This window comes from Pterocles gutturalis, unplaced genomic scaffold (genome assembly GCF_000699245.1).
Source record: "Pterocles gutturalis isolate BGI_N339 unplaced genomic scaffold, ASM69924v1 scaffold8021, whole genome shotgun sequence".
Taxonomy (NCBI): Eukaryota; Metazoa; Chordata; class Aves; order Pterocliformes; family Pteroclidae; genus Pterocles; species Pterocles gutturalis.
The window spans coordinates 1-24,116 of NW_010102943.1; the positions used below are offsets into that span (position 1 = coordinate 1).

The window sequence follows — 24,116 nt, forward strand, 5'->3', positions numbered from 1 at the left end:
CCCGCCCCCCGCCTCCTGCGTCCGACATCCCGCCGGGCTGTGCAGTGCAGGCTGCGCGGGGCCAGCAGCACCCAAGCCCCAGGGGGTTCAGAGCAGAAGGGGGGAAGGCTCTGCAGCAGCACAGAACCCCCAGCAGTGCTCAGAGCACCCCAGCTCGATGGGCAACGTCAAACACATTTTATGACCGGAAACTAACCTGAGTTAGTCCTGGTCCCTGTTTGCCCCCCAGGAGCCCACAGGACCCCCAGCCCGGGCACAGCTGCTCCCCGGGACCTGGCCTCGCTGCCCTGCACACCACCACTGCCGCCCACGCTGCCCCCGAACCCTCAGCTGCAGCACCGCCAGCAGCAAACGGTTAACAGTTAGTGCTCATATTTGATCCCCGATAAGTCAAAACCCCTCTTCCAGCCCCTTTAACAGATCAAGTGACCAAATGAATAGAGTACAGAAAATTAACCCTTTTATTGATGCATTGCAATTGTTCTACATTTTTACCATATTATGTAGAAAATACTTAAAATACAAGCTACTTTGTAAAACCAAAGACAAACATTGAATCCAAAGATAAACTATGTTTTCACAATGGACCCTTTTCCCATATAGTTAGTATTAAATTTTTAAATATCTATTTCTTTTGTTAAAATGATTTTTACATACCCCCTAAGTACATCAGCAATACAAACATAGATCAGTAATTGTCAGAAACTACCTGTATCTAGCGGCTTGTAAAAAGGAAGAGCACAACCATAAAAGAAAGTTAAATTTTACACAGTAACTAGCATATCAAATACATTTAATAAAGTAGGAATTCCATTGCAATATCAAGGATTCAAGCAGAAATACTAACATTACATATAATGTACTGCTACATGTAGTGAGATAGATATATTCCAAGCTGCATCTGAAATCACACATTATATAAAGTTTAGCAACAAACAACCATGTGGACATGCGGCACCATTCAGAGGTTTAAACAAAAAAGAAAGCAGGGCTGTGCCAATCCTGTCATTTAGAAGCAATGTAGTTTCATGTACTAAAAGAAATTGCCGAGTCAGAGGTAAATTACTGCATCCCATCAGCTCGGTGCGAAGCAGGAAAGCCTCAGGAGTTGCCTCTGCAGTGGCTGTCACAGCTGCGATACAGGTCAGGGAACAGGAGCAACGGATTCAAAAGAACCAACAGATGGGGCTCGAGGGGACCACAGTCATCAAATATCCAAAAGCTGAATCCCAAACTAGCTTTAAAAAAATTAAAGAGGACTTCAGATCCCATCCAGAGACAGGACCTTTCTTTACAAACTATGTGTGGCGGCTCTGACAACGAGGAGGATCAATTCTTTAACCTAATGTGAAGGCTGGATACGTGCAGGAAGAAGGGATGTATCTCCTTAGAGCAGACTACACCACAGTTGAACTGGGACACACGTACTGGGGCCAGACTGGGACCCGCCACGCTCGGGAAGCCGGCGCCAAGATGAGTCTGGCCCTGCTGGGGTGGGGTTTTTGTTTGCTTGGTTTATGCTGGGCATCACGGAGGAATTTCAGGGCAATGGACAACCTGTTCTAAAGGGGTAGGTTTCATTTTACCTATGTCATTTCCATCTCGTCCTCCTCGCTCCCACACCTTTGGAAACTCAGGACAGGGGAAGAGACAACACCACACTGTGTGAATACACACACCAGGGGCTCTGAAAAGGTCATTTTAATCTGCTTCTCGGGGGGGGAGTGGGCAAGCTCCTCTCAAAATCCTTAGCAGATTTTGCTAGAGGTCTCTTTTTCCTGCTAGGACTCCATGGAAAACACCTCCCCATTCTGAAACAGGACATCATGTCTTCCCGACCCACAGGAACCGGAGCTCGTTTGCCTTTTGACGGAAAGGCACAGCGCTGTACCCACGAGGTATCTCGAGGCAAGTTGAGGCAAGAACTGAACACAAGCAATGTGACATGGAAAAAAGCACACAAGTGCCCACAGCAACAAACAGCATCATCGACACCCACGATGCGGACAGCGAGATCGGCGGGTTATCCGCACACTGCTCTGACTGCAAACACACTGAACGCTGCTGATGCTACTGTCCGGTTCCAAAGCCCTGGATCCCTCTGTCCAAAGAGACGCCAAACCTTTAACAGTTCACCCGTTTCAGGTCAGTCCAGACTCTTCTATCAATAATGTGGAATTTCAGAAATGCCTTTTGCACTCCTCGTCACACACCCATCAGAGAACTGGCCACTCTTCCTCTGGGATGGAACACAAACTGGGATTCAAGGTTACCAAAACCTCTTATTGCTGCAGCCATACGACCGCTCAGGCCAGTTTATCATCCGTTTGGACAAGATACGTATCTACGTGCTGAAGATGAGAGAGAATTCCTAGTACAAGGGACCCAGGAAAACAAAGTGTAGTTTGAAAACTGCACAGGTGATCCAAAATGAGCATTTCCTCTGAACACTAACTAGGGCTACAGCTGACAGTCCTTCCCAACAACTCCACACTAGCAGTAGCATTATAAAACTTTTTAATGGTATTATGTGCTTTACAGCAGGCTCTCTTTGGTATAAATATTCTATCACCAAGCTAGCAATATTTTACAAGAAACGTCTGCTATTAATGTGGGGGAAGGTAACGCCACACTAACCTAGTGATTGCACACATTTAATCACTTCTGCAATATTAGACTAAACATTCCAATGCATTCCCAGCACTATCTTATTCGAAATGCGCTGACAGACACCTAACAGTACATGTGCCATTTCAAGGAAAAGCTTTAAGGAAACATCGCTTCACTCCGAACAAAAATGTAGCTTCTGATGGTAGCATTAGAAGTGAGAACAACGCACCTACGCGACACACCGCTGCTCTTGCTGTGGTAAGCTCAGCGAATTGCTTCGATTCGACGGGGGCTTGCTGGTCCCTCATAAGGCAAGCTCACTGTAAACTCTAGTCACACTACATCGTCATTTAAGGCACTACAATAAGGGGACACACCAAACAACTCTTCATCACACATACCTGTGCAAAACAAATCCGAAGGTATCCTTTCCTCTCACGAAGCTCTACTCCTCTCCGAGTGCTACAGTGATGAGCTCTAACCATTGCATTATATCACATACATTCCAACATGAATCAATTCATTTTGGTTTAAATACAAAGGATACACCAACTCCATCCCCAGGAACGTTTAAGAATTAGACAAACACTAAGTACAGAGTTCAAGTATAATCACTACACATTTTGATTACAAAGACAGAACGTTTGGGGTTAGCAGGAAGTTTTGCTTGTTATACTTTTCTAATCAATATGTACATATTTCATTTTATGTAAAATATTAAAACACCACCGATACAAAACTTCTAAAATAGTTTTAAATTCAGTAATAAACTTTAAAATCTGGATTTTTTTTTCCTTTTTTTTCCTTTTTCTTTCTCTTTTTTTTTTGTGATTCCTACATGCACGTACTGTATACAAGTCTTATTAAGAGCGCTTTAAAGTAGCTGTTGACATATCCAGGAGGATACGCTCACAGGAGTATAAAAAGCTGTACACATCAATACAGTGATGTTTCATTGTATTTCAAATTCAACTCCCTCCTTAATGAGTCATGTGAGGAAAAATATGAAGAAAAACAGAACAAAGAAAAGCCCTGTGCTTCTGTGAAGGAATCCAGCTCCGTTATAGGGTCAGCATCTAATATGCTGCAGAAGCCAAATTTTGGAGCAATGCTGCACTAGTCACTGAAGACCACAGCATCCTGGCAAAGCTGCTGAGTTCTGTTACACAGTGAGAACTTGAATAGTTTGAAAACTTAGAAGAATTCTGCAACGAATGCAATAAAAATTCAGCTGTGTTACAGAGACACAGAATTTTCAAGAAAACAGAACAGATTTCAGGGTTTACACAGACTCCTGAATATATAACGTTGCTAGTACGAGGCATCTGCCTCTACCAGTCCTTAAACAAAGCAGAGAAGTAAACAAAAAACTTTGACAGTAACACATACAGAGATGTAATGGCTTTTGCAGAACCAGCAATTTGTTAGAGACAAAGTGATTTAGAGAACAAATGTTAAAATATTAAACTTGATTTTAAAACTGCCCCAGCAACATAATGAGATAAATGTGCATTACATTTTTAGTGGCAACATGGATTTGTGCAAGCTGCTAAAATATAATCTGCTAGTCTTTTTGTTTAAGTTATACAGGTTAAAAAAGTCATCAGGATCTGTCGTTCAAGACACTGATTTTCTTTCCCCTTTTGATTAGCACAACAGAACAATTTTAAATAAATGTGACCATGAACTTTTTAAAAGCATCTATAAAAAGTAAGTAAAATTTAAAAAACTTAATTAGTGACCCTCGTACTGGTAACAAAACATGCTGCTCAGTTAGTGACTGAACTCACTAGAGACATTGTTGAACAACATACAACCAGACCAAGGAGAAACAAAAACCAGGCAGTCATTACCAGGTAAAGGTTCACCTGAAATCCTTCTCCAATCTCTCAGGCCTATTGCAGGACAGTGCTTTACCAAGAACTACAAGTATGAGTACTGGTTGATCTTCGTAGGGCTCAGCGGATATCCAGTGTAAATAGCAGATCCTCTGGAAGCACCAATATAGGACTGGGGAGCAAACTGGTGTTGGTACTGGGCAGGCGGAACGTTTGCAGAAGTCAGCAGACTGGGACCAACACTCACAGGGACCTGGTGGACCAGCGTGCTGGGGTGGGCAGCGTACGTGGTGTGCCGCGAGGAGCCCTGAGGGGAGAAGAGGTGGGCGATGGAGGTGGTGGAGCCCAGCGTTGCAGCGGTGGTGGGAGCGTAGGTGTACATGTGGGGCTGGCTGGAGAGGTGCGCGTTTGCCGTTGCTGCTGCCAGGTGGGGATGCACTGGGCTGCTGTGCTGAAACGTGTAGGGAGCCTGAGAAATAGTTGACGTGAGGGGTGCCACGTAAGCTTGCTGCCTACGTGGGACAGCGTTTCCACTTCTCTCCTGTGAGGCCAGCACTGTTGTTTGCTGGTTCTGAGGGAGAAGTAAATGAGGTTAGTGGCTATGTTCAGGGAAAGTGCCGTGGACAGGAGGTGTGCAAGGAAGGGTCAAGCCAGAGCCTCCCGATAACACCTCCGTTCCAGTTGCAGGACTGGCACCTCTGCAGATCCTCCCTTCCCAGCCCTCTGAAACTCTCGCATAAGTTTGAGAAGGGTTCCTGCAGTTCCACTGAGAAAACGTTACTTTCCCTCTACAAGGGATCAAATGCCAGACCTGGGGCACCACAGCGCACAGTTGTACAGATTTCAGGCAGGACCTAAGACCGAACCAGCCCCTGACCTCCTCGCACATACCTGTTCTTCTGCACCTCAGGGACAGAGGCAGCAGAGCTGCCCCGTTCTAGCACAGCAAAGCCTGTCTTGTCTCCATGACAGAAATGAAGTGAGGTGTAACACCTCCTCTCTCCTGGAAGGCCACTGCAGCAGAAGGCACAGCGCTTACCTGGCTGAGATTGAGAGGCTGCACGCCGTTTGTCACCACGCGATGCGAGCGGTACCCAGTAGGTGTTATACAGCATCCTGACGACTGCCCACTCACAGAGGCCACTGGCTTGGTCTTACTGGTGCTGCTCAGGATGCCTGAAAGATTTCAAAAGCTTAGTCCATTCTTCCCTCTCACACGCCATGCACTGTGACAACCAGCTTAGGTAACCAAAGAACACACCGGGACTATTGCCATAACAGAGCACTTTCTTCAATTACGATTTAAAATCTGATTGTACAAAAAATCATTGGGAATTTTTACAGATCTTTCTAAATGCAGCCAAACGTATATGAAAGGTAAATCTATCAATGAAACTAAAAACAGACCAAGACTTGCACTCTCAGAACAGCAGCTGTGAAACCTAAAGCTGCTGAAGACCCAATGCAGATAAGTCCAAAACTGTGAGGACAAAGCTGTCAGGGGTAAGACAGCATCTCAGCCTTGGCAAAAACTACTGCGCATAGTAGCCCATGAGAGCATTCCTACCTGAAGCCTGGGTAGCTACAATGCAGTCATTGAGCTGTGTTTTCAGTGGTGGCACAATGATGGTCCGAGAGCTGGAGCTGTCAGCCGCTCCTCTGCTTGGCAGCTCCAGGGCACCGCCGGTACTCCTGAGAGAGGAAAGTGGGTCTGCAGCATAGGGGCTGTTCAGGGAGGAGTCGGAATCAGGGGAGTCATTAACAGTAACGTAGCTGATGACATTGGATCTCTGCTTCATGCCCAAACTGCACGGGATGAAAAAAAAAAATTAAATGGGAAACATTCTAGCTTTTCCCACAAGATACAGGAGATCTCCTTCTGGGATCTCATACCCTCCCTCCTTGTCAGATGGAATTCTGAGTAACTGGAGACACAAACAGCACAGCAGACATGCAGAATTTTCTGTCTTATGCAGGGCTTCTTAGCCTAGCCAGGGCTTTGCACGTGGTGTTCTCCACTCTCCTTGATGCCTGGGCTGAGCTCAGGACAAATCAGTACTGCCTACCTAAATGAACTTCCTACCTGGCAGGTTTGTATTTGCTGTCCTCTTCCTCATCAGTGTCGCTGCGAATGGTGATGACACTGACAGGGGGGCTTGGAGTGTCTGGGATCACGATGGGCTGGTGCTGCTCCTGCACTGGGATGAGCACGTTGGAACAGGAGGAGGTGGAGCGCAGAGGACTGCTCCCGATGAGCGAGTACACCTGGGAGGGCACTGTCTCTAGAGTTGAGCTGGGCCTGAAGGGAAACCAAAGCAGTTTTCAGCCATGTGTCAGCAGGCTGGGACAAACCAGCACCAGCGTTAAGAACAGCCAGGCTCCAGCTGACCAGCACAGTAAAGCACTTGGTCAACCACATTCCTTGCGCTCCCAGAAATTAGTATCACTTATATCAGTCACTACAGCACAGAGACTTTTCCAAGACCTCTTTAAAAGAACCTGCAGCACATTAAAGTTACACAGACAATGCCTCTGTAATCAGAAGACCAGATTTTCACGCCGTAAAGGCAACCTCCACAAACACCCCCCCAGGTCTTTCTAGGGCTGGGAAAGGAAGCCTTACTTGGCTGCACTTGGTGCTGGCTGCTTGTTCTTCTTTGCTGGAACATTGCTGCTTTGCTGCTGCCTGACAACATGAGCAACTCCAACGTTCAGAGGCTGCGCCGTAGCTAACGTCACATGGTTGGTCAGCAGCGATGGCTGCTGCATGAGAGTGCTATACTGATTTCCATGGGAATGTGCATTCCTGGGGCAGAAAAAAAAAGACAGACCCAAATCCCATGACCACAGTGCAGGAACCGCAAGCTGCACCGAGCCCCTGTGGGATTCTGAAGGGAAGGGAGAAATTCTGTGCACCGCAGGCAGGACTGCCACGGCACCTATTTCCCCTCGGCACAGAGCTGGACCCTGTGCAATCCCTACCTCCAGTCAGCTAACTGCTGGCTGCCGCCAATCGTCTCCGGGATCACAGCTGCCGGCTGAACAGAGTTGTGCAAAGCAACCCCTGGGAGCTGCTGCCAGGTGGAAGGAAGCAGTATCTGCTGGGTTCCCCCCGGCCAGGCCTGCTGCAAAACAGCAAAGAGACACACGGGTTCACTAGGTTTCAGTTCCTACAGGCAGAGAGAGATCTGTTCCAAGCAATAAACGCACTCGTGTAGATTGTTAGCTTGCAGAGATAACAGCACATCATTCACTTTCTCAAAAGGTCTCAGTGCAGTAAGAGAACAAGAAAACCAGAGAAATACGCCTCTCCTGACACTGTGCTAACCTTTTGATCGCAGATGTCACCTGGGGAAAAGAGCGTTAATGTGGTACTGCAGAATGCAGCCGGGTATTATACTGCCAGCTGCAGCATGAGCCTGCAGGACTGCTTCTGCATGTAAGTTTATGCAGACTGCTCTGCTGAAGGATTCCAAAATATGACATCAATTTGGTGCCTTCTGCTTTTCTGCCTTACAGGGCTCACATTGAGAGCCCAGACAGTGCTATTACTGTGGAAATTCACCCCGCCTCAACTAAAATATTTAAGAAAAGCCACACTAAGAGAAACATTTAGTTACGAAGGAGATATGTGAAGATATTTTCAATTCATTATTGTTACTAATGTTCCTGTCCAAATTCACAAAATGCAGTTTTTTCTGGGGAAAAAAACACAAACAAAAAACAAAATAAATTTGGCAGTACAATATTTCTATGATTTTGAAAACATATGGCTTTCTTGCAGTTTAAACTGCAAAACCATAATCACCTGCTATTTTAAATAAAATATTTCTGCAAGTAACAGATCCACTTATTATAAATACCAGTTTCAAACAAGAAGCCTTCAAAGCAGAGAACTGCTAAAACCTCTGCCAACATAAGCGGAATAATAATAATATTAAAAAAAAAGAGAAATATGTTAAAAGTCACACCATGCGTCTTTCCAAAAGCCAACACCTGCACAAGACAAAGCAGAGAGTTTAATACAGCAAGATATAAATCCCCAATGAGAGGCAGAAATCGGGCCTTCCAAGCGACGAACTGTTTTGACAGAGGAAGGACAAAAATACGCAAAGCTTAGCAAATGGCTAATGCAAACTCAGGGGAAGCAGCAAGGGAGAAGTGTCGGAAGCACTAAAAGGTGAGCAAATTCACGCTCCCAGAATCCAAACAGAAACAGTAAGTCCTCCAGAGAAACTCAGAAGACAGCTGGCTCTGATCTCCGCTGCTGTACAGAGGAGCTGAACGTTAAGTCCACTGCACACGCACAGGAGAATCGAATTTGCCTGTCGAATCAAAAGCCCAGATACACTTTTGAAAACACCACTAACAACTCACTTATGTCCCAAGCTCTGCTACAGTCACCCCTTGCTGTTCTCAGAGCCTAGACTGCAGCCTTTCAGCAGTCAAAATTCAGGAGGAGGAAAGGAGATACATCCCTGAGCCTGCTTAGCTCAGAGCTGTGACCCAGGAGAACCCCACTCTCCTGCCTTCCCATCCACAGAAATAGGGAGTGAGTAACTTGGTGCAGAAGAACTCAAATGAGCGGGTTTGAATTTCAGTACAGGTATGACCTGAGCAAATTCCACTTCGGCAGAGGTCTCCCTCTTGGAAGAAAATGACACTCAAACTACCACTTTAAAGCCACAAAAAACAACATGGTTCACATAATGGAATGTGCTTTGAAAGACATGTGAGGGTACCAGCACTTAAGTGCACTGCAATGTTTTCATAAGCTTCACTGATCTGATTCTGGAGTTTTACAATGACTTCTTTGTGGCACTTGCAAAGTTGTTCTGATGCAGGTGCCAAATGAATACGGAAGAGGACAATTTTGAAAACATACACTCATAAAGGTGTGTTTATTATTCCCTTTCCCCATCCTTTTTAAAAATTGTTCCAACTAGCCTAAAAGCTAGCTATTGCCATTTTGGATACTAGAGCTCACCTTTAATTTCAACCAAGAAACACATACGAACTGACAGTATCTGTGAAGAACAGTGTCTTTATCTGGATGAAGCAAGCTACTTGCGATTAGCTATAAATAACAAAAGGCCAGAAAATTATTGTCAATGTTCAACAGAGGTTAAGAGGAATCGACTGCTAAAGCAATACATTAAAGAATTTGCTGTCATTACAGATTTTAACCTGTGCTTAATGACCTGAAACATTTCCACACGCAAAGCAGCTTTACACGTGTTGAAAAAAAAAACATGTAGCTAACTTGACAAGTAGTTCAAATTCTGGCCATCCAGGTACCTGTAGCAGAGTCAAGCTAAAGACTGATTCCTTTGTCTTCAACAATCAAAAGGCAAAGATAGGATAGTAAGCAAAGAACAAGAACAATTGTAACTCTTCTGTAGTATAGCTTAGAAGAGCTTTATAGTACTAGGCTAGTAAAAAGTAACAGTGAATGGATCTGGATTCTTTACAGAGCCACACTAAACATCAGAGTCAGACAGTGCTTCAGCAATGTTGGGGAGGAAAACAACAAGACATTAAGATGTAGCAAGAACACAGCCACAAGATGGCACATGCTTCCATGCCCTCTGCAAGTCTAAGTTAAAACAAAAACTCAGTTAGTGAACACAATCAAGGGAGGCAATTACCAGTACTGCAGCCGTCTGTTCTACTAGCGCTGGCCGGCCGGCTGCGCAGTTCAGGGTAAAGGGGACCGCATACTGCGGCGTGATGGTGGCTACTTGAGGATGAAGAGTTGCTACCATTAGTGGTGTACAGCTTCCCTGAAATGTAGATCAGGCAGTGAGTGAAACACACGTACTGAGGCAGGATAAGTGGGTTCAGCAATAGGGCCAGAGAAGGTTTCACCTCACTGGCATCCTACGGTGCTTGAGCAGACTCCAGAACTGTGCTGGATGCAGCGAGACAAGACCCAGACCCTCCGGGCACGTTCCTCTAAGCAATTACATGTCCCTGAGGGGAGCACCTACTGGCAATTTGGGAACAGGACCTCTCCAATGACACAGTTAAAAAGTAAAAATGAGATAGTGTTCAGCTACGGATACTTTACTGGGTAGCACAGACTGCACTAACCGTGACACACCACACCCCCAGCAGGACGCAGCATCTGCTACTGTACCTCCACATTCACATACAGTGCTCGGGGAACAAGATAAACCAGGGGATTTAGCAGAAGGCACGGTAGGTCTTTTGTGTCACGAAAGAGCAAAGTTATCTGTGATGAAACTACCAAGACACAAATTAGTCCATCAAATGTCTAATTAAAACTAGATTCTTAGTGTACGGGTGGGCCTCCTTCAAGTGTATTCTGCTTTTTGGATACCCTTACCTGTAGAATTATGCTAAACAAACCAGAGATCACTGAATGCCACCAAAATTATTTGGACTGAACAATCAAAAATTACTCCTCTACAAGTAGGTCAGTAAGTACAATATATTTCCTGGAGAGTAAAACTCATAAAGTACATGTTAATGTCAGCACAAACTAAAACTATGCAGATAAATGAAAGTGCACGTAATCATAAAGATGATTACAATTTTTCAGCGAATAAGATCTGTGAATCACTGGGCACTTCCTATATACTAAAGTGCTACTTTTTGGAAATAAAAATTGTTTTAATTTAGGACACACTACTAGTGTTTAAAGTATAGCTTTTTAGAATTATTGGTGAATTTTGCTATTGCATATTGTTTAAACTGCAAACAACAGAAACAGGTATGTCATCAGTACACATCAGTTCACACTAACAACACAACTAATTGGGAAGGATTCAGAAATAATTTTGTTGATTTGAAGAAGACGTTTTAACATGAGTAATCTGTGTTGCCACTTCTGTTTACTGGGATCTTGCTTCTTACAGAACTGATTTCTTCTAAAATTTGCTGCTACATTTTTAAAGTGTAGCCAAAAAAGTAGACCACTACCTGTAAGGCAGGGTACACCAGCGTAAAAAATACAGCATGCTTTTAGCAGCTGGAAACTACATATCTGTTCCCATCATTAAACCAAACTCCTAAAACCAGGGAGGCATAGGACATTAAATAGTTTAGACTTTAAATATTCCAGAAAAACAACACAAAATAAGAACACACTGTCTTACAAGTGATCTGCATTTAACCCTTCAGAGTGTTCTGAGAACCCCAGCACCAGAAGGGCAGCCAGGTTCTCCTGAATACTGGTGGGAACTGCAGTTAACTCTGTGACTTTTTTTTTCTTACCTGTGTGAGAACTCCAGACTGGATCTGCAGTGGCTGTGCTGCAGGTGCCTGTGGTACAATTGGGACCGCATTCTCCATCCTTACTGGGAACCCAGAATGTTTTGTAGTTGCCTGAAGCCCAGCTGTGGAGGACAAGAACACATCATTGCTAAGCCACTTTTTTTTTTTTAAGTTTCTTTCCAAAATCAAATTCCTACCAGGTACGGGCAGAAAACATGGTCAGATGAAGAGAGAGAAAAGCTGTTCCCTTTGACAAAAGCATACCAATATCACACCAGCTGAAGGAAATACTTCTGCCGTGCCGGTATGCCGAAGGGCGGTGATGGACAACCAGCCTTCAAAAGCTTGGCTCTGCTGAAGCCTACAGTCTTGTTTTCAGGAACACAGATAACACAGGCATGTCATTCTATGTTGCTTGAGACTCAGTTCAAAGTTCAAACCTCACACTAGCAGTTCCCATTTCACATATAACCCTCCATACTAACACAAGCCAGACATAAGCATAAACAGAGAACTTTCAGGATTAACTGAGCTATGCATGTGCTAACCTCACTTATTTGCAACGGGTGACAATTTGTTGCTAGCAAACTACACAGCTGTGTCAGTGCTTGTGAACTGAGACTCAAAAGACCTAATACTGCCTCCTGACATACAAAACACAGCACAACACTTTCTTATTTTCAGATTGGTCTCACACCACTGCTCGCTGCTTTCTGTGGAATGCTGTTGTGTTCAGTTTGGGGGGAAAAACTGGTTGAGCAACCAGATGAAGACTACAACCCAGGCAGGTGAGATACTGTCACCTGCTCAAGCATGACCTGGAAGAGAACCAAACTGTCTACAAGTCCGACCTGATTCTGCACTTGCATCTGACGCAAGAGCACTGCGTGACACGCATAGAGTGGTCTTGGGTACTTTCTCAATTTAGTGCAAATCTCAGCTTCTCATTTCTACCTAACTGCAACCACAGGACCACACAAAGGGTTTTTCTGCTTACTTTGAAAAGCAGGGGGACAAACAATGAACGTTTGCTGGAACGGGTCAGTCTGCGTGCAGATCTGGGTGGTTCCAGGTTGCAAGGAAACACTCTGTTGTGCCACTCCTGCAACCGGTGCTGCAGATGATGGATACAGAGCAGACTGATAGTTTAGCAGTGAGACATCTGAGTTTGCCAGGGAAAACGCAAGTAGAATTGAAAGCCAATACGCTGGCCTAAAAAAAAAAAAATAGTTTTATCACTTATACTTGTCATAAAACAAAAAGAACCATCAGTATTGTACTATGAAGCAAGCACTGGGAAAAGGTTTCTGGTAAAAGGCATCAGACAACATAGGAGAAAAACATGAACTGCACCAACTTTACTTAGGCTGCTGAACTGACCGGCAAATATGACTAGGTGAAGTAAAGGGAATGCCTTGGCCTGAGTTCTGGAAAATTAAATTTCAAGACAAGACTACAAATTCTGGAAAGTAATTTAAATACAGTATTTTGCAGAACAGGATTTGGCCTGAAGGCACAAAATCAGACTGCTCCATTTCTTTGATTAGTATACAATAGCTAAAAATGCTATACCTGATTGTGTACTGTATTGAGCTGGTTGTTAAAGCTCATGGTCAGATTTGTGCTTGTATTAGGAGCAACGTGAGTCGTGAATGGGCTCTTAATCTGATTCACTGTATCATACATATTGACTCTTCGCTTGCAGATCTCCATATTCTGAAAGCAAGATTTCACACTGAAACAGAACGACAGAAGGAAAATATCAGATATGTAAAAACAGTACAGAGACATGACAGAGTCCCAACTTTATGCACATGCCTTTAGGGTTTGTTTTTTTAAAAAAAAACAACAAAGAATGCTCTAAAACATGAAAAGGAAGCTTATGAACATTCCATTCCTTACACATGCCACTGCTATTTTCAGATCAGCCAGAAACTGCAGAAAGCGGCACTGACAGAAAGCAGAAAAGTGCTATTCTGTGTTTCAAATAAATCCTCCTGAAACAAAACAATAGATTTAAGGAAGCCTACTGATTACTGTGTGGGAAATCCAGTAGGTGTGTCATTGTAACAAACGGATGGTTCAAAGTCTTCAGTGGAGTAATTCTCTTATCTGCATCAATTGTCAACATTTTCTTCAACAAATCAATATATTCCCTTCGGTCAGCCTTCTCTGCCAACATGTCGGTCCCTTCTAAGTCTGTCGACATATTCACCTGGAAAATAAAATGAGAGCAGTTCACACAACCATCAAATTAATTGCTACTTAACAATTCAGTAATTTAACATCACACAGAAATATTTATTAAGCATTTCTGTCTCTTGGCCAGCTTAATTTTATGTATTACAGAGCTAACACACAACCTTTCCCTTGCTCGTTCTAGAAAAGGAAGTCCAGCTTACACACGGAATTCTCATCTCAGCATTAAGTTGGTCTGTTCAACAGATATCAACCAGGCTCCATTCTCCACTGCCTGGCAATATGCCCTCTTTTTTTTGCGTGGGGCTATACGGGGCTAGCAAATCAGAATGTCAAGATCCTACATTCCTTGCACAGATGTGAAGTGATGATAAACAGCTACAAAAGCAATAGAAGATTGAGACCAACGTAGTTAAGATTCAAGGCTTCATGATATTAAAAACAAATTCCTTCATTTTACCTCTGAAAATAGAATGAAAAAATAGAACGATCTGTAGTTCCTTTCAACATTTCCACAGTCCAATAAGAGGTCTAATCCTATAAACACATCTGGAGGTGCTTAGCTTTCCTACTGCTTGACTATTTCTAGTGATAACAGGCTAAGCACACTTGTTGGATCTACCAGATCAAGGCCTAAGAAAAAACAAGAAATTTTCCAACAGCTTCCAGAAGCTTAACAATTTCATCATCTTCAACACAGTGATTTCTGATGCAAATTGGCACCACAGCAAACCTACATCAGTGTTCTCAACAGCACGTGGAAGAAGACTGCTCCAGCACAGAAGCCTCATTTTTAGTGATCCCAATGTCTGTAATTAATATTATAGTTATATGTGTGTTACAAGACCTCCACGCACCTGCGCCATATCATCCAAACAGTTGAATATATATTTCCGAGCTTCTTTTGATTTTATTCCTGTCTCCAACTCATGTTCTTCTGGGGTCTACAAAAAGAGCATTTGTTAACGTAAACCGAGACATCACATATAGACAAAGAAAAAGCAGCAAGAGATGAGATGAGCCAGGTGATCTTTTGCCTGCTTTCAGACAAATCACATGCCAGGAGGCCAAACCAAACCATCCATGGGTTCTCATTTCTTCAGCTGGAAAGATCACTCATTGCAAAACTGAATTTAACAGGATGGCTTCATTTCAAGGCTTTGTTGGGTAGTGCTAATGCCAGAAGAACTGAAGATTTCTGATTTAGGAAGAGGCTATAAATATTTTAAATCCTTATTTTACAAAGAAGAAGAAAGGCAAAATCCCCTTTCTTTTTGCTGCTCAGCTTTAAAGGCACATCTGATTCTCTCCTGTCCTCTGCCAATACACAAAGAGATTTCTGTTAAACTAACAAACACCATCATGAAATACTCCCTGTTTTACTCTTTGTATTGTCAGGAGATGACAACAAGATGACATACTTCATCAAGACTGAGCAGGCCATAATAAGTAACCATTATCTCAATTACTTTCACACCCACTCCTTGCTGGTACTATCACGCACAGCTGCTATTGTTAGATAAGTACCAGGAGGTCTGTACAGTTTCTGCAATGAAATACACAAATCAGCTATATTTGAACAACATTTCAAATCCAATCTTCACATTGAATGTTCCCCCCCCCCCCGCCCCCACTAAAATTAGGTGTGAATTTATACCAAGTCCTCAATCAACAAACCAGAATTGGGAATTAAAGACAGACAAACCTTTAGCCTCCACAGGGGGTATCCCAAATTTGGATCTCTGTTAAAAAACCTGCTTGTTTTTGTTCCTGCACTGAGAAGATACTCCGCTGGAAGGCCTTGAGTTTGTGAAATGTAACGAATCTAGGAAATAAAATTAAAAGAATGAGGACTCCCAACACAAAGAACACATAGCTAATGGAGTAATTAATTATCAGCCAGGTTTGTTCACAGTGAAAAGGAAATAACCTGTAAATAAAGAATACCCAGATAACTGAAACTGCAAAATTTAAGGAACTATCTCAAGTCTTTAAAAGGCCACTTAACTTTTTCAGTCATACTATCTGCAAAAATTTTAGGTTTTAAATACATCTCTTCTTTTATGGAAATGTTTTTTGCCCAAGTATATGTGAGCAGACTGTAAGCACTTGAGACATGGATAAAGTAACACCTGAAGTCTTTAGTATCAGCAATGTAAGAAGTACACATTTTGAGAGAAAAACACCACAGAAGTCATCATGTATGTATATACAATTAAAGGCATAGTTATCCAAGCAACATTGTTGTGACCGGCTACATACGTTCTAGGCACACGATTTGAGAATAACGTCATGGCAAAGCTCTCACTGACCAAGAAACCAAGACCAAATCTCTAGCACAATGAGATTCTTACATCCTCAAAAACATTTTATACACTTTACATGTAACAAAAAAAAAAAATGGCTCAGAACTTTGGAAAATTAATAGTTGTGATGGTATCTGTAAGGCACTGGTAAAGAGGTAACAAATAAAAAGGTATGCTCAAAAGGAAAGAAAATAGCAAGTTATGAAAAACCACAATAATAAGCTTTTTAAAATATTCCAAGTGTAGTCCAATTGCTAGTGCTACCTGCTTTCGAGATGATAAATCCCACCCCAACCCATGAACCCATTCCTGGAGAGGTCCTCTCACAAGTTCTGCCCAAGCTTTAACTTGCTGCTGCAGAATCTCAGAAAAAATGAAAGCAAGTCATCCCTAGCTTTCAAGGGCAATTCAGATATCAAAATCAACCACAAGTCACATCTTGCGCTGCCTCACAAATGACTGCAAAATCCTGTCTATTAAGCAATGGAAAAAGCACCTCCTCCCCACCCACCGCTGTGACTAGGTAAGGTTCTCAGCATCACACACAACTCAGTGTGCAAGGAAACCAGCATGCTGTGCCTCAGTGACTTTCTAACTCATCTGCTCGTTACGGTACCACTGTCTCTCCTGTGGAAATGTACACTGCTGGGAAGCTGTAACACAAGTAAGTTTTCAAGCTTAGCGCATTTTCGTGTATTTTATTGCATAAGGAAAACGATACCAAGCATTGCAAGAAGACACCACCGTAAAAACCGCAGTGGAAAAGCTACCATCAAACCCCTCTCGTACAGACTTTTTGTCCTTTTATGGGCAACTGACGAGCCCAGGTAACAATGCTAATGATCCAGGGAAAAAAAAGTTCAAGATGCCTTTTCAGACTCTTGCCCTTGTATTCAGAGACAGCTTGGAGCCCACACTTTGCATTAAAAATGAGGGGTGCCGTGGGTATTAACAGGACAGGAATGATGGGCTTGCTGCATCTCCACACGGAAAAGCTGCCCTTGTGGTGAAATGACACAGGGCGTTTCACGTCAGGGCACACGCCTCACTTCTGTTTTGACAGGAAACTATTTCAACAGCTTTTGGGTTTGGAAGCTGGGGGTTAACTGTAAATTGACTCTATATACTGCATGACTCCATTCAGCTCAAACTAAAACACAGAGAGCTCCGCACCCTTCTGGACAACAAGGGAGACAGGCAGTGGAACACCACAGAGAGAAAACAAACTAGATGACAGACAACAGCCATCTAGACCAGCTGAGATTTGACACAGGATGCACGGGGTTCAGGGGGTCTGGACACAGACCGCTGTGCTCTCATTTGGACACCCCCACCTCCCCGCGCTCTCACCTGATCGTACTCAGACGCTCCTGGGTACAGAGGCCAGCCTAGAAACAGCTCCGCTATCACACAGCCCAGCGACCACATGTCAATCGCTTCGCAGAACGGTAAACCCAGGATGATTTCAGGAGCTCTGTTGGGGGAGGGAGAAAAAAAAAAAAAAAAGTAAAACCTTTGACTATGAGAGCACGTAGTTCTGTCCTATAAATGGCTCTGGATAACGCCCCTCCTTCTCTCCCCCCAGCACAAGTAAATCTGTGTCAAACCAAGGGATCCGCTTTAAAGCAGAGGATGCTTCCTCAAGCAGCCCGACAGATCCCAACCTTTTTATCACTCAGTGGCACAGCTGGATTCGTCTCACTGCCGTGGCACCCTCCAGCAACTAGATGACCTTTATGCAAATGTGATATGAAGTTACTCCTTCAGTAACCGGTTTAATTACACCTGACAGCGTGTATGGTGTGAGGCATCCCTGCGACAGCGACAACCCACCCCAACAGAGCAGGGACGGAAAGTTCTGGCAAACAGAGCTTGGACTGTTCTTGGAGGAAAGTCTCAAGACCCCAGGTCACAGCTGCAGGAGGCTGCCTGTTTTCATGTGGAAAAGAACAGTGTCCACAGAGCCAGAAAAAGGAGCTCTTCAGAGAGCTGCTCGGTTTCTATCTGTGGGTTTTCATACGGGGTTTGTTTGGAGAGTTTCAGGTTAAAAATGGATGGAGAGAACACAGCTGGAGACTGTGACTGCTCTGCCAGGTTGTGTTACAGGTTCCTGTGCGCTGAACCACACCTAATGCAAAATTTACCCGTCTGGCCTCTCCGAGAAGGTAATGAGAAAAACTCCAACTCCAGACAGAGTCTGCTTCTGCAGCAGGTTGGAATTTCAGGGAGATTTCTGTCTGGAACTGACTCATAACACAGAGGGATGTTTTAGTACAACTCTTCACCTACACACAGTTCCAGAACAAACTGGTGCCGTTCTGTCAGGCTCAATTCTGGTCAGACATTTGCATACAGCATAAAACCCAAGTGCTGCAAAAACCACGTGAGTTGGTTGGAATTTACTCTGGAAAGTACAGGAAACACGAAAGCCTTGATCTTCTTCATGCACAACTAACAAGCACAAAGGAAGACCGAGAAGTCCTGAACTCCAGGCCATCTGCTTTCTGGTCGTGATTCGGGCAGTATGCCCCAGGGTTTGAGTGACATTTCTCGTGTTAGTGTGATGTTTCTGTTGTTAAAAAAGGCTCTGAAACCAGTTCTGATCTTTCTACAGACTGAAAAACAGGGCTTGCATAATGTACAGGTGTCAACAGATCCGACACCTTTCCCAGCTGTCCTACCTGGACGTACCTCCCAACTGTTTGCACACAGCAAGAAGTGACTCTCCAGTTAATCACCCCTATGTCGTGGTGACACAGATACAGCTTTTGTTTTAGGTGACGACACAATTACCATTAGCCAGACTCCAAAACAAACGTACTCATCCCAGTCACCCAGGCACAGTGCCCCTGAGAAAGCACAAGACCCATCAAAAACGCCAGACAGCGGAACCAGCCGCTCGCCGCAGTGAGGTCTCACCTGTTCTCTATGTGCCAGCTTTAGAGCACGGAGGCTCTTCTGTTAACGTCTGAGCACCCCAAAACCAGAGCCACGATAACCTGTTATTCTGATTACTAAAGGTATGCTTACGATAAGACATCCTCTCTACTGACAGTTGCTCTATTGGACGTCGATTTGTTTCTACCCTGTTTGTCTGATCCTGGCTGTAGTCAACTTTGGAATGGTTTCGCATACATGAAAATATAAATGATTATGCAAATATGGTAAGTATCTGATATTTGAATGCTTAATATTCTGCTATACATTTATATTTTAAAGAACTATGCTAGAACAGATCTAACGTTCTACAGGCCGACAGCTGCAGACAAGAGGAACCCATTTCTGCAGTCCTTCCACAAGCAGAGAGAGGAGGACGCAGTCATTCACTCAGGATTTTCAGAACCCCACCTGCCATCAGTCTACTAGTCATCATCAACAAACTGCATTGATCCCCTCAATTATCCTACTTATGCAGGAATTTCCAATTCAGACAGGACCCACACCTGTCATACAAGGAATGCTGCACGCACCAGCTTCCCTGGTTTGGACTGGCAAACAAACCGAAAGGTACGTGGCTTGTGGGAAAAGCAGAGCACGCTAACCTTCACAGGCGCGCTGCAAAACTCCCTCCAGCTCCAATGGAAAGAGAGATCAGTGGCAACAAAGGCTGGATGGGACAGTTTGTTAGTCTTTCACTACATGCTGAAATAGATTTATGTATTCCAAAACCTCCATACCAAAATGATAGCAGGTTGAACTCTGCACATTTTATCCCCTGGAACTAAAAAAATGAACTTCTCACAAGCCACCCGATTTCATTTTGATTGCAGGACAGAGCTGGTAAATCAGAATGTCTCTCATCTCCTTTCACACCACTGTTACTGCTGGCTTTATGAGATGAGCTGAAACAGGACAAGAGGCAGAGGGCACTTCCACACCGGGCTGACAGAGATTAAAGTGATTTCAGGATCTTAAGCCCTTTGAAACAGAAATCAACAACATTCTTGCTTTGCGTACACGCTTGCCAAACTCTGACTTCCAAAGTTGGCAAATGTGCTCAGGCGCTCTCAGGAGAGAGAGGATTCACAGCAGTAGTGGAAAAATCAGACTTACTCTCAGCATCTCAAAACACAAAGCATATATTCTGGTTTTCAGGTCAGGAATTACATAGATCTCAGGACTGCCACAAACTCGTCACCGCACAGAAGCATGACTGCCAGAGTCAGCCTACCCCAGCTCCATGCCTGGCTTCAGAGCCAAAGAATCCTTCATGGCCACTTCCACTCACACTTTAAGTCAATCACGCTCTTCGTGGCCGGGGTCACTCTGCAGAGGCAGCAGCAACGCCCGGGGAGCGGGGACCTGTCCCAGCCCTGACAAAGCTCCCGCAGCATCGCCCGGAAAGATGCAGGCTGTCCAGCTGCCAGAAGCACAACCAGAGCTTGGAGTGAGCAGGGCTGCTGGACAAGATGACCTCTGGCAGCTCTCAGCGTAATTAACAATGGAAGGGTTTTCCCTCAGGGTGTACAGATCTGAAAATTCACCGTACGGTACCTGGGTTTGGCTGGTTTAGGGGTCTCTACAGGAAACACAGGCTACATAAGTGCCAGTAACAGGCATTAAAACAAAGAAGTGAAACAGAGGGAGAAGCTTATTTTTAATAGCTGACAGAGAACCAAGTGAAGAGTTGGTCTCTATTGTTTTATTAAACACAGCATTTAAAAATATCCAACTTAGAACTCATCTGAACACTAGTTTAGTGTGAATACAGTTAAAGCACTCCAGTTCTCCCACAATAAGCTGGTTTCTACACCATGTCCTTAAGTTCCTAAATTATGGATTTTAGTAATCACCGCCACTAAACTAATCACTTATCACTAAATATCAGATTTCCACATCACAGCATTCTTAACTTCAGTCAAGCAGACAGTCTCCAATGCCACCTAATCTCAGGTTATTTGTCTTCCTGGCAGTGTCAGTCACCCCTCTCCAGGGAGGCAGAAGTGGCTCGAAGTTCAGCGCCACACACAAAGATGAAGCAGACAGCTTCCTTCCCAGCAGCCCCTTTAAGATACTGATCATCCCTTGCTGCTTTTGCCTCAGCCAAATCTGTTTTTTGCGATATCAGGAACTGGAAAGCACTACGTGCCTCCCCAGACTGCTTTGCTCACACACGTTGCAAGCCAGAGCAGATTCCTGGTCAGTGTTCACCTCTTTGAATGCAACAACAACAAAACTGATAATGTATTTCAGACAGTGAGCCTTTTAAAGGAGTGTGGCACATGGAAGACAACTGCGTTACAAAAAATAACAATCAGCAGTTTAGAATTGGAAAAGTTGGTGCCAACAAGCGAGTGAAGATCATGAGGAATGGATTAAGAAGAGTATTTATCACATGAAAAAAGCAGCAGAGAGCTGGTACTTGGTGTTAGAGGGAGAAAAAACCAAACCAAAACAAAGGGGGCAAGGATACAGGGAGCGTGAGGGAACAAACAGAAGAAGCCCACAAGCCAGGGTTCAAACTGAAGCTAGGAGGACGGGAACGACATCAAACAGGGCAGAGGCGCAGGGTGGGGTGGAGTGTCTCGCGTCCTCTGTCTCGTCCCAGCTGGAAGGACTAGATACTAGTTATGTTTTGCGTCAAGGGAGCTCGCATTCCACTGAAAGCAACCCTGACACACAGCACAGACTTTTCATGTCCCTTTGATGCCAGAAGTTCTTTCTGTATCCAGTCATTGAAGTCTACTGCTACCTACATTGAAATACACACTATTAACAGAACCAAGCTGGAGGAGTAATCGAAAGAAAAAGCACAGCTTGCTCTAGCTACACGGTTTCTCAGTTTTAACATTTCTGCTCATAGTTTATTTTTAATTCTTAGACAGGAGTAAGGCAGACGCCATTTCTACACTTTGCTAAGGGAAGCAGAGATCTAGCTCATCACCATTTTAAAAGAGCTACAGGTGTCATGAAAGCGTGACTTGGCAGGATCGACACAGGAAGTCCTGCGCTCATGAAGCGGGTTCACACAAAGATGGAACCAGAAGAAACAGCATAACAAGAAACTGGCACCCCTTGGACTTCTCTCACTTCTAAACAACCATGGGCTGGTTTCAGATCATGGCAAATAACCCAAAATGTGCTACTTACTAGCAGCACACTGCTTCCCCAGTTTGCTACTTCACCCACTGTCACCCACTGGTGACAGGATAAAATCAACTTGCTGCACTAATCTGAGGTAAAAGAAAGATATTGGACTGCATATTATGTCATGCTTGCAAAGCATAACTTCTATTTATTTACCTACAAATTTCAGAAGAAATCTCCAGGAAACATGCAGAACAGTGGACAGGCTGATCACTTCCTCCTCCCCCTCAACTGGGATTAGGCCTAACGGCAGAAGAGTTGTTTTTGTGGAAGCAAACCCCTAGCACCCCATCAGGATCAGCCTGACTTTGCTCGCACGGTGTACAAAAGCGAGCATCGTGTCAGCACTTACCTGTAATAGCGTGACTGCAAATAAGTGGAGCACACTGCTTTAGACACATGGCTGGCTGAACCGAAGTCTATCACCTTCACTCTGTAGGGCTGGCGTGCAGGATCCACCAACATGATGTTTTCTGGTTTCAAATCAGCATGTATCAGACCCAGACTCTTTAACTTCATCAAGGCAGTAGCCACCTGCTGCAGAATTGGCCGGATGTATTTCAGGGGCAATGGGCTGAACTTATTTTGCTTTAAGAAATCATATAAGTTCTGTTCTAGCATCTCAAATACAAGGCATGTATGATTCTTGTGTTGAAAGCACTCGTAGGAGCGAACAAAGTTATACTCGTCAGCATTCTCACTGCTCAAGCGAGAGAGGATGCTCACCTCTATCTGGCCCTGCCTAGCATAGGAAGGATGGTTCTTCAGGATTTTGATAGCTACAATCTCTTTTGTGCTACGTTTCCAGCACTTCGCCACCTGCCCAAACGTCCCTCGACCCAGGAATTCCAAGACCTCATAGCTGTTTGTCATAGAGCACAGGATCTCATGCTGGACCAGCTGATAATCCCCTTCACCACTGGAACTGCTGCTTTTCGTGGTTACCGTGGTGGTCGTGGCCGCAGCACCCACCGCAGGTCTGTTTTGCAGCATGAGAGGTGGATGTTCCTCAATTATCTGCACACTACCGTTGCTGTCGACCTCTTCACTTTTCCTTTTTAATCCACATTTTTGGTACGGTTCCAGTAAAGAAACGTTGCTCCTATGCGTGAGGGTCTGGCTGTTCTGGAAGGATGCTGTTGCACTGCTGCCTGTGCTGTCGGCCGCTGTGACCACAATGTGCTCAACTGACGGAGCAGGGAGAAGGAGGTTCTGATCGTAGGCAGGGATGCTGAAATTGGCTACCTGATGAGAGGAGCTGGCTTGCCCTTGAGCTGCTGGGAGGTTTTTGCTGTGGGAATAATACTTGTCACTACTGCTCTGTCCTGAAACATCCCAGACAGAGGGCTCCACTTTCAGTTTCTTGGCACTGCAGAAGGCACTCGAGGATACTGACGGAGGGGAGAACACCTGCAGCTGTGAGGCCATACCTGAAAAGGGAGAGAACTCATTAGATGACTGCTTAGTGGCAGCAGGATGTCACGGAACAAGATCCCCATCCGAATGCAAAGCAGAACGACAAGTATTTCTTGAAGCACCATATGGTGCCAAGCACCTAGGAAAGCAACGTTTAGAACAGCTGATCCTAAGGGCATCTCCGGTGCAATTACCGGATTTCACCTCCCTGCCTACAGCATGAAAAGCAGACAGCTCTTTGTCCGGCTTTCTGAAGGGGAAAGAAATCCCAGCACAGGGAAAGCAGTACCGAGGAACGGCAGACAGCACAGGAGCGGGAAGATACTGAGAAAACTAAGATCCCCCGGCCTGTTCCCCCCTCAGCTGCAGGAGCAGAGTCCCGGGGAAACCCAACCCAGAGCGGCAGAACGCGGGCCTGCGC

At 44.5% G+C, this 24,116-nt stretch overlaps 1 protein-coding gene across 1 annotated transcript; it reads right to left on the reverse strand.

The window, feature by feature from the left end:
• Positions 1-4,380: 4,380 nt before the first annotated feature.
• HIPK1 (homeodomain interacting protein kinase 1) lies at positions 4,381-23,707 on the reverse strand. Its single transcript, XM_010086490.1, is given in 16 exon segments — positions 4,381-5,019; positions 5,488-5,624; positions 6,016-6,254; positions 6,532-6,741; positions 7,072-7,254; positions 7,431-7,573; positions 10,097-10,231; positions 11,688-11,809; positions 12,685-12,872; positions 12,874-12,899; positions 13,260-13,422; positions 13,718-13,902; positions 14,744-14,830; positions 15,592-15,711; positions 17,543-17,666; positions 22,632-23,707. Coding segments are annotated over 16 exon segments (3,624 nt in total). The 3' UTR covers positions 4,381-4,533.
• Positions 23,708-24,116: the final 409 nt, after the last annotated feature.